An 11,077-nucleotide genomic window follows, 5' to 3' on the forward strand; every position below is an offset into this window, starting at 1 on the left:
TGAATAACATGTCAGCCCTTCTAGCTTCCCTACATACATATATGTATAGCATTTATGCTACTGACATGCCATGTTTTGTGGTTATTTCTATTACTGCTGCTGCTGCCTTGACTGTTCTCTTGCCAGGATCTCCAGCCGTTTCAATGTTGTGAAAACATTTTCTCTGCCTTTGTATTTGAGTATGTATGGATGTGTGTGTGTTCTTGCTCTTATCAGTTGATATTTTGTTGTTGACTTTTGCTGGTTGTTGCTTTGTTGCTAAACTACCTACTTACTTGTTTAGTTCTTGGTCGCTATTGTTTCTAAATACATACATATTCATTCATTTTGTTTGTTGTTGCTCGCTCGTTTTGTTGAATGGTTTGCAGTTGTGGTTTTCCACCTCATGCAAACCTACAAAATTACTGATGGAGCTCAGAGGCAGAGAACTGGCAAGCAACCGCAGCCGCAACAATAACAAGAACAACTAGTAAAACAGTTCTAGAGCAATTGAGATATTTATGGACAACATTTTTAGGTAGATATTGTAAAACTATCCGGCTGGCGCTGCTTCAGGGCGTTTCACTAATGTATCAGCTCATTTTCAATGTTCGTAGATTTGTTTATTTGGACGCATGCGAATGTTAAGAAATTTTCCAAGAAATACGAAATTTTCCAAGTCCGAGTTCACCCTCCAATTCTGGGTACTAACTCATGTGCACTATAAGCCTGAAAAATTCCACAGGATCGACGTTGATTCCTTGTAAAGATTTGATGTGATTTCATTTTCCCCCCTTTGTCGAACTCTAAATTCGTTTGTCCTCATTTTGCTCACTCACGGTCTTTTGTATAGCATTGGCCATCTGTTGGCTCAATGCGTACAGCTTCTAATTACCTCTGTAGTACCACAAACTTTCTCAAACTGTTCGGCTTTGTCGTGCTTTCCCGGATTTTTACATCCGGAGTGAGAGATATAAGTCGCTCCCTGACTGTGGCTTGCTTATGGGCCCGAAGGACTGTCTGCAGAACACTTTGACCATACCCCTACTGTTGGCCAATTGTCGGTTCCTTTCTTCCTGCACTGAGTTTGTCTGCCACGGTTACCACAACGGTCCAATTTCGGCGATACCTGTCGTAGTTGCCGTGCATTTCTTCTAGCTAAAATGCCCAGTTTTTTATGTTCATATTTACAAAATGCTACCTCTGCCTGTCCGGCATGATCCTTTTTATTACGGCTCAGCAGTATTGAGGATTTTCTTCTTCATATTATCTCACCTTGCGAAGGTTATACTGCGTACAGTGCTGGCATGGAGTTGCTCCTCTTCAAGTGGAGTCCTCTTCATCCGCTGACTCGGCGAGCCTGCGGACGAGAAGGGCGTAGTACCCGGTCTTACCGGTGTCGAGGACGTCGTGTTGGAGGTGCATGCGTAGACGAGTTAGGTGTTGTAATAACCATGTTTGGCAGGTATTTGTCCCTGTAGCTGTTGAGACTATGACTCCACCTGGCTTCTCTCGTCAGCTCCACTTCCTCCATGCTATTTGGCGGCGATCGGTCTCTTAGGACGATGTTGTTTTTTTGACAACATCGCTATGGAGAATTGGTGTACACGGCTTTGCGTTGAGCTTATTTGAACGGAAGTTCTACCTTTGCCTCGATGTGCGTGCTGTCTTACGCATCCGGCTCCATTCCCAGTTGGCATGTGCGAATAGCTATATGTAGATTTTTCACCACTACGTTTCGCTTGTTCCTGACCGGACGATCGCTTTGGGCGTTGCTAGCAGGGTTCCTTTAACGGCTCCCAGGTACTCGCGGTTAATCACTTCAGCACTTTGTTTTGAGTCAGAGATTTGCATGTTCGTTCGTTTTATTGGCTCGTTGGTTTGATCACTGTATTTTGGAACTGGATCCTTCCACAGACTAAAGCATCAATTTATTTTTGGTGTAGCTTCGAATGTAGTTGAAGACAGTTGTAACTAACGGACCGTAGAGAGTTTCTGCCTTAGCCCACCATTCTTCTCGGATCACCTCTAACTAACTTCAAATCACCTCTGATAGAGAGTTAGTCAGTTTTCAGGAAGCTTCAAGGCTGAAAGATGTTCAGTTAGGCAAGGAAGGACACTAACGCGGTGGTTTATCCTTGTATGTGGTGATTTTTCTTTGGGTATTTATTTAACCACCTGCGTTGGAATTTCGATATTTAGGTATCAGGACAACACAGTCAAATGGAATAATCTCAGCATAAACTGAGAGCTGAGAAAGAGTAAGAAACAGTTGAGCACTTCTTCTGTAGCTAACCAGCTTTAGCTAAAAGCAGAGCGGACTTTCTAGGTAGGCACTTACTTAGCTCTCTTACGGAACTATCCGGTGTATCAAAATGGGCATGCAAGGTCTAAGTGAGTTGGCCCTTGGACCGACTGCCATCAACTTAATCTAACCTAACATACCAGGCAACGATATAACTGACAACTTCACCAGGCAGAGCAAATGCGTTCTGCTGTTGACTTCATGAAGGGTATCAGGCACACCGCTAGCTATTCACAAGCGCATCATAAGAGAATTGATCCTTCAAATAGCGCTTACAAGGAAAGGAAGACGAGGTTTAGCTATAGCCGGGGCATCGTAATAGCACACATCGCCATCACGAGCGACGGGGGTCTCCACAACTGCTTTTTCCGACGTCCCAGATACGTAGAATAGCCTGGCACATGCCACGTGAATTCTCAATACTTTGGGCAGGTGATAATTTTTCGAGTACCTGCTTCATTTCGTGAATTAGAGGTCGCGATAATTGCTTAGATACGCAGACTCCACATGCTGCTTTTTAGAAGCGGAATGCTGCGCACGGCCTAAAGCACAGATCTATGTAAGTGTCCCGGTTTCAACATCGACCGCTGCTGTAACCTATTGACTTTCCACGATCTGTGTCGGTCTCGATGTCGTTGAGTATGCGCTTAAGTGTTGCTATGTCCATAGGCTCTTAAGGTATGGTAGTACTCAGAGGCTGTAGTTCCAAAACGTTTATTCCCACGACATCCAGTAAGGATCCATTTATGGCAGTCTCTGGCAGCCACTTTAAAGGCACACAGTTTTTTTGGTGGTTGGTATATTTTGTGATGACTCTATTATCCGCAAGAGCTGTCTAGTGCCTCGAACTTATGCAAATATGTATTCCCATTGAGGGAAAAAAGAAAAAAAAAATCTGCATAATTTTATGCACACTTTTGCCCGTCCTTTAATATTAGAAGTGTAGAATACAATTTAGTTGCAGCCTGTGGTTTGAAAATTACTATTAACACGCCACTCTTTATTTACTTACAGACTTTCCGCTCCAGTGTAGACACAATGCGAAGGACCTGCTGCTCAAGTGTTGGAATTTAAAATTTGGAATTGTCGCTGTTTATTGAACATAGAATAACGCGCCGGTTAGTGTGCGATATGGCATGGACGTAGTTTGCTATACTTTTAGCCACCCGACATAAGCGGAAGTCGAGCGCAAAACCCCATTGCCGGCAGTTAGGATATGACATGAAAGCGTACGAACGACAGCCGTACTTCGTTGGCAACATGTAAAGGAAAGTACGCTTTTCCAAAACGATAGCCACCAAGAAATTGCACATAATTGTGCGCTAGACCAAAGTAAAGTGTGAAGGGGGAAAGAGAAAGCTGTCGACGCAACCAAATCGAGGAAGTGAGTGTTTGAATTTTAAAATCTAAATGGAAATGTACTGTGACATTTGCATTTATATACCACGCTACGCTGGACGTTGTGGAAAATTACCGCTAATGCCACAGCTGTGAGTAGACGTTGGTGTTATTGTACATACAAGCGCACAATAATTACAACCGAGTGCACGAAGGAAGCGAAAGGATAATTGCACAAATGCGCGGCTATGTTGAGCGCGACTGAGGCGGGTTGTGGAAGAAGTGGCAGTGTACCTGGATTATACAAATAAAAAGTGCAAAAACGTGGGAAAGGGAAGTGAGATGGATAATAAGAAATGAAGAAAAAAGTGAGAGGGCTTAAGGAATAGAGTGATCGGGGCGTGAAGTGAAAAAAGAATTAAAAAATAAAGGTATACAAAAGTTTAGTGGCGAAAGAAACAACGAAAAAGTGAAGTAAATGGCGAATTATGAAAAGAAATTAAAAATCTGAGCAAGTGTTTCCTGCTGTTCGCGCAGCTCAGATAAGCGAACTCACCCATTAGCGCTTTAGCGAAAGATATCGAAACCAACTGCCAGTGTATCGCGCCTGTGTCCGTACGTTTTAACGTGCGCGCTGTCGTACCACCAATCGTGTGCCATCTCTCATTCTCTGCGACTCTAGCTCCGTCTCTCACTCTTCAACTCTCCGTCTTTCTTAATCTCAACTGGCCGAGCGGATCAATCACTCAATCAGTCACCTACTCAGTCCATTGCGCAGAGGATCTTGTGGCTTTTTGGCTTATAAATGTACAAGGACAGCAGCTGCCGCAGCAGTCCGCAGCCAATACCGCCAAAAGTAACGCCCACAGCGATAACTACAGCAACAACAACTATAACGACAATAGCCACAGCATCAACTATAACCACAACTATAGTTGGGACATCTGCCGAGTCTACGGCGAGCACACAACTGCCGCAACAAAGTGGGACTGATAGCGTCGCAGCAGTCAAGTGTTATGCGAACGCAGCCTTAGACGCAGCAACGCACGCACAACGCATAAGCACTGAGTCAACAGCGCCTAGCGCCACAGAAGCAACGATAGACACGAGCGTAGCGCCGATCGAAGCAGCAACAACAACAAACGTAGCCACAGCCCCCACAAAGAGCATCAGCATAAGCACCAGCAGCAACACCACGCCCATCACACTCAGCCTCGCCGCCGAACACTTGGAGGCGGAGTACTACCAGCTCAGCTGCGCCTCAGATTGTTCGATTTTGTCATCGTCGACGGCCTCATCCGCATCGCACACATCGTCCAGCGGTAGCGGCAGCGACGACAGCGAGAACAGCGAAGTTTATACATTTCGCGCGCGCCCTGCCTTTCCTGCGCACACCTTACGCGCCATACCCAAGCGCCGCGCCACCTTACGCCGTGAGTACGCACAGGCGCACGAAAGTCAAGAAGCGACGCCGCTGGACGCCGGTAGTCGACGCAGCAGCGCAGTTAGTGGCATTAGCGGCGTTAGTGGTGTAAGCGGCGGTAGCGACGGCGGAAGCAGCCATCGACGTCGTCGCAAGCAACAGCAGCGCGCTAGTATTGGGGCTGATGTACGCGTGTTGCGCAAAATCGGCTATATTGCATCGCGCGTGCGCTTTTTGGCGAAAATCTATGGTGATTTCCGGTTGGTGAATCCCTACAGTCCGGCAAAGCAACGCAAGCAGTTGCAGGACATACTACTACGGCATTCGATACCCGATACTGAGCGCAGAATCGCGGCGGCAGCGTCAGGGTATCGCACGAAACGCTCAACAACGGCGGTCGACGTACCGGTAGCGGTAGTGACATCGTCAGCGGCAGCGATAACTTCAACAGCGGCGACTACTCCGCTGACGAGTAAACGCAGTCTGACGCCTGATAGTTCCTTGGCGAGTAGCAGTTACGGCGTAGCGAAGGCAAGCGAGGAAGACGATAAGACGCTGCAGGGGCAAGCGCCTAGAGCTGAAGAAGAGCCGACGTTAAGTTCTTTAGAAGACGACGAGGAAGAGGAGGAAGACGAGACCTCAGCCACTTACACGGCGGGCACAGTGCGCCGCAAGTCGTCCGTCGGTGCAGCAGGCGCTGGTGAGGAGGAGAGCGCCGCATCAAAGCGTTCGCTTGCTGTGCTGGAGGAGCTGCTGGTACAGTTCTATGAGCAGCGGCAGCATCGCATCACCGTAATACGGCGGCGACAGCACAGTCGACGCGGCAGTGAGCGCGGCAACGGCAAAATTGCCGCAGGCAGCAGACAGCAGTCAACGCAGCAGCAACAGCCACCACAACAACTAATCATTATGAGCGGCGGCAGCGCTGTGGGGACAGACAGCAACGTCGCACAACAGCTACTGCCCACAGCCGCCGATATAGAGCAGCAGACAAATTTACGTAATGCCAATAATCTTTACAATAGCAGTGACGCCGGCGATGGCGGCAGCAAAGTTAACGTCACGGCGTCAGCAACAGCCAGTAATAACCAGCAGGGCAGCTCAAAAGCTGCGTCTGGCGCAAAGGAATCTAGTCAATCACAAAAGCCGCAGCCACAGCCACATCAGCAACGCAGCTATAGCAACGCCTTTCTGCAGCCATTCAGCATGAGCGGTTGCTTGGATCGGCGGCGGCGCGCCAGCGATTGCTCAACACACCCCAGCAGCCAGCAGCTATTACAGCAGCAGCTGTTGAGCAATCAATTGCATGTGACGCTAAAAAACAACAACTATGCGGGGCTAACGTCGAGCACTGGTGGCAAATTTCCGTACCATCGCGGCAGCTGCGGTGGCGCAGGCGAGCATCTCTTAGCCGCCAATTCGATTGCCAATCGCGCGACGATCATACTAAGCAAATCGTGCAGCAATGTGGAAGGCGGGCCGGCGGCTGCGGCAGCGGTAGCGACAGCAGCGGCGCTTTATGGTGGTGTTGGCGGTGATGCGATGCGCAAGCTCAGCCTTGGCGGCCAGCTAGAAGCGTCAAGTAATGGAAATGTGGTGTCGCCGGCGTTGACGCCCTCGCCCACACAGCAGCAGCAGCAGCAGCAGCAGCAACAACACACCGCTAGCGGGCCGGGCAGCAATGGCAACAATGAATACAACATTGTGCAGCTAAATAACACAATCATCCAATGTCATTTCAACGATGAGGATTTTCGTGCGCTCATCAAGGATCTGAAGCGCAAGGTGGAGTACACCGAGCGCATGAATTGGCTATGTGAGTAGCAAAAAAATTAACACATACATATTTCATAATTAATATTTTCATTGTTATTTAAACAATGAAAGGAATTACGAAAAGATATATGTACACATAAGCGTAAAAGCAGCGCTGCGTACTTGCCCCAAAAGCTTAAATCTATGCTTGTTTCATGCTTATTTATCTGTATATCTCATAACAGTCGATTGACTGCTATGCTATGTATGTTTTGCTTCACTCGCAAAATTCGTTTGTGGCTTAACCACAGGCAGCACACGTTCGTATAGCGAGTTACAATAAATTGCAACACAGCATAAAGGCGCTGGGCGCGTTTACAAGTTTGTTTTTTTACCTGAAAAGATGCTCGCGGCTTATTATTTACTGCATTGCTGCAAGTAAATGTACATATGCAATATCTGGAAAGTTTAATTTTATCCAATATCCTGCAGCGCTTATTCGAATCGCACTCTGATTGCGTGTGCGAACGTAGCAGTATTTGGACATGGTTTGCTGTGAATTTCAGCTGCAACACAGCTGTACTTTCAAAGCTGTGTGAATGTCCTTTTTTTCTAAAGAAGTTCTTCGTCCCCAAACGCCAACAATTATAAAGTATAATATAATTGGCATGCTAGTGGCCATATTTATGTGCAAGTTTAATGATGATTGCATGACAAAAAGGGATCATTAGCGTGCTTGCATATTTATTTACATAGTTGAATATCGCAAGGCACTTCAGATTTTTTTTCTCTGCATTGATAGTCGATAGCTTTAAGCACATAATCTCTTGCTGCTTTTATGTACTCCCACTAAATTTTTCAAAGAGTTGATGTCTTTAAACATTAACGAGCAAGTAGGTCAAGCGCGCCATTGCTGCCATTGTCTGTTCAAGTGGGAGCATAAAAGTTCGGTTACATCATAAATTATTGCAGTCGGAAAAATTTGCGCCAGCTAGCTACTCTGGCGATTGGCTATTGCCACAGCTGTTCACAGCACTTCTATCTACTAACTATTTTTCTCCAATGCTTTTTTTGTTATTATTTTTTTTTTTATTTTACTTGCCCATTAATGACTTTCGATTTTTGTATGGCTGCTATGCATTCGCTCTGCTTCTTCCCCCAATGCGAAGTGATTTCTTCCATTCATGCGCGCTGCACTAATTCGACTTGAGAATTTTCCATTCATTATTTTTCTTTATTCTCAATTTCTTTTCTCTTTGGCTTTTTCCACCATTGTCACGCCCACTTCCTTCCGAAAAGTGCAATTGCTGCAATTTCTGTTTCGAAAAAGTCAGTAGCAAAACTTTTTGTCGCAGCAATTTCCAGCACCGTAAGCCATACCAGCATAGTTAGTGTTGCTGTGGCCAGCCAGCAAGCAATGGCTTTGTTTCAAATCCTTTTTGTCCTTTTTTGCAACAAAGTTGAAATATTCACGCCATCCGTTTTACTACAAGGATTATTTTTTTTCTCGCCTGTTTTTCCGTTGCATTTGATTGTTGATCTTTCATTCGAAATGCAGATGTGTGTATATGTGTGGGCGTACGTGGGCGGATGTGCACGTATCCTGCTGGTGTTTAGTTTAGCTGCCAAATACATATTTGACATTTCAATTAAATTGAGACATTGAGGGTGGCAACTGCTTTCTATGGATAATGCGCGTTGTAGTTTTGAAATTTTGAGAAATTCGAAGTTTTGTTTGGCTGCAGCTTTTGCATTGTACTTTGGTAAATGAACGTAGGAACAATAGTAAATATCTATTACAAAATTTGAAGAGCATCAGTTGACTTTTAAATGCACTATATGAGTGTCCTTTTTTGGTTAAAATTTAGCGTTAGAGCGAAGATTTGGTAAACGAACGTCGCTACACGAGTGGAAACATTTTACAAAATATGAAGAAAATTAAATCAGACATATTTAACAAAATTTTTCTACATGTACAAAGTTGTCGGAGCGATTTGAAAAAAAAAATCAAACATCATTGAATTTTAAGTGCACTACGCAAACGTCCTCTTTTTGCATTTTTTGTTTGTTTGTATTGAGCGTTATAAATTAATTTCGGTAAATTAACGTGGCTAAAGGGGTGGGACCATTTTACAAATGTCCTTTTTCCGAAAGGTTTTTTGTTAAAATTTAGCATTTTAAAAACTTTTTTTGTTTGACTAATTTTTATAATTTTATGTATGTATGCACATATGCATGTGCTCATATAGAGTGCCATAACTTTTGAGCGGCAACATATTCTAAGTTCTACTTTGGTATTCGAATGCAGTTGATAAAGAACTAAACGTGTCTTAAATCTCAAATGAGCCACTTGCTTCTAAACAAGTCCAGCTGAGTGTCCTTTTTTATTACAAAAACAAACAATCTAAAGTTTTTCTACATATGTGCACCAATTCAAATTTCGCGCTGAATATCATTTTGCGTATGCCGTAAATACTTAATAATAAAAGCTTTTAAGCTCTGTTTTAGCAATTCAACGCAGCTAACAAAGCAAGAATCGCAAACCAGTGCAAACGAATGTCCTTTTTTTTTAGTTACATAAACAAAGAAAGTATCTAATAATCAAACCTCTAAACCTCTAAAGCCTAAGTATTACTGCTTATATTTACTCATATTTGTTATAATAGTTCAGAGTTAACAACTTTTTAGCTGCAACTTTGTTATTGAACGCGGTTTAAGAAAATTAAAGCACTCGCTTAGCATGATTTTAAATTTTTTTATTTGTGCGAAAATGAGCTTAATGCGCTAAAACAGGATCTTACGAAAAGTCTCCTAACTTTTGCACAGTCAATACTATTGAACTGAGCTTTGGTAAATGAACGTAGTTGTCCATGCACTAGCTTCTCAATAAATTTCGAATAGAATCGTTGGTTTAAAAACAAAGCTACGCGTATATCCTTTTTGTTGGTAATTTATCAATTGTTGCATAATTGCAATAAAATAGTTTGTTAGTGGTTAGAATATGTTTTAGTAAGAAGTAGTTTTCTATGGGCTAGCTCCTCAGCAAATTTTATAACAATCGCTAGCTTCAATACAGAGCCACACGTATATCCTTTTTGGGTGTTATATATGATTTCTTGAAGAAAGGAAGTAATTATTCCTAAACGCTTGTAGCTTACCCACTCCTTTCTGTCATTGAACACAACTACTAATGCACTAACCTTGTATTGAATTTCAAAAAAATCACTTACACCCAAATTATGCTATGCCTATGTATATCCTTTTTTGTGCTTAACTCAAAATAAAAAAGTAACAACAATATGCCATTACAATGCTTATTGCTTTAAGTTGTCGATATTTTCTCTTTTTTTCGCAAATAATATTAATGAATGTTCGCACTTAAATCAGCACAAGGACACACAAAAAATGTTTGCGTCTGGGCAAAGGTATACAATAAAAAACAACGAGCAAACAAAAAACAAAACTCTTTTTGTAATATAATAAATAAATAAAGTAAATATAATAAAGCTATGCGCTATCCTGGTCAACAGCTTACTGTTGATTTACCCTGCCTTTGCTGCTTCTTAGTGTTGCTTTTGTATGCTTTGTTTCCTTCCATACAAAGGAACAAAGTGAATCACAGCATGGGCGATTGTTATTTGGCGTAGAAAACAAATGAAAAAAAAAAACTTGTGCAAGCCACCTCGTTGGTGAATGAAGCCGTTGGAACTACGACGTTGGCAGTAAATGGATTTTAGTGAGGAACATGCAAACAAATCCGTACATACATGCATACATATAAAACAAAAATACCATATGGACAAGCGTATAAGGCTAGTGTATATGTAATTGGCAGCTGGAGTTTCGACTGCTTATCAGCAGGTGCTGTTCACAATCCATTAATGTGATTTGTGAAGTGCGATAGAAATTGTGGTTTTCGCAAATTAATGGCATAGCTAAAGCATAGAGTTGAGGTCGATATGAGTGTTTTGATGGGAAGCCATTTTTTAATGCTTTTTGCGACCCTTAAACATACAAAATCGATATAATAATAATATTTTTGCGCTTACAATTTCGCTAAGTGTTGGCCGAGCTTCTGCTTCAATTTGTGGTGCGTGTCTTGATAAATTTTTATCAAATTTTGTGCTACTGCAGCATATAGCCTTTGATATTTGAGTTCGCAGTGTTGAAAGTTATTGCAGTTAATTCGAAATAATTCCAAATAACTGCGAACAGCTTTTTTTATGCATGTTTTGAAACTAAAAATTTTACTTTTTTCACAATGACGAAAAAGGACA

The 11,077-nt window shown here is 43.1% G+C and overlaps 1 protein-coding gene across 1 annotated transcript; it reads left to right on the plus strand.

Annotated features, from left to right (window-relative positions):
* The first annotated feature begins 3,466 nt into the window (after positions 1–3,466).
* On the plus strand, positions 3,467–6,869 carry LOC118752310 (high affinity cGMP-specific 3',5'-cyclic phosphodiesterase 9A-like). The gene has a single exon (XM_036487178.1). It carries the CDS (start codon positions 4,428–4,430, stop codon positions 6,867–6,869), a length of 2,442 nt encoding a protein of 813 aa, XP_036343071.1. The 5' UTR covers positions 3,467–4,427.
* Positions 6,870–11,077: the final 4,208 nt, after the last annotated feature.

The sequence above is a fragment of the Rhagoletis pomonella genome, unplaced genomic scaffold (assembly GCF_013731165.1).
Source record: "Rhagoletis pomonella isolate Grant_MI unplaced genomic scaffold, Rhpom_1.0 Rhpom_scaffold_01387, whole genome shotgun sequence".
Lineage (NCBI taxonomy): Eukaryota > Metazoa > Arthropoda > Insecta > Diptera > Tephritidae > Rhagoletis > Rhagoletis pomonella.

Excerpts from the sequence above, each read along its gene's own strand:
- LOC118752310 (XM_036487178.1), top strand. The coding sequence starts at position 4,428 with ATGTACAAGGACAGCAGCTGCCGCAGCAGTCCGCAGCCAATACCGCCA.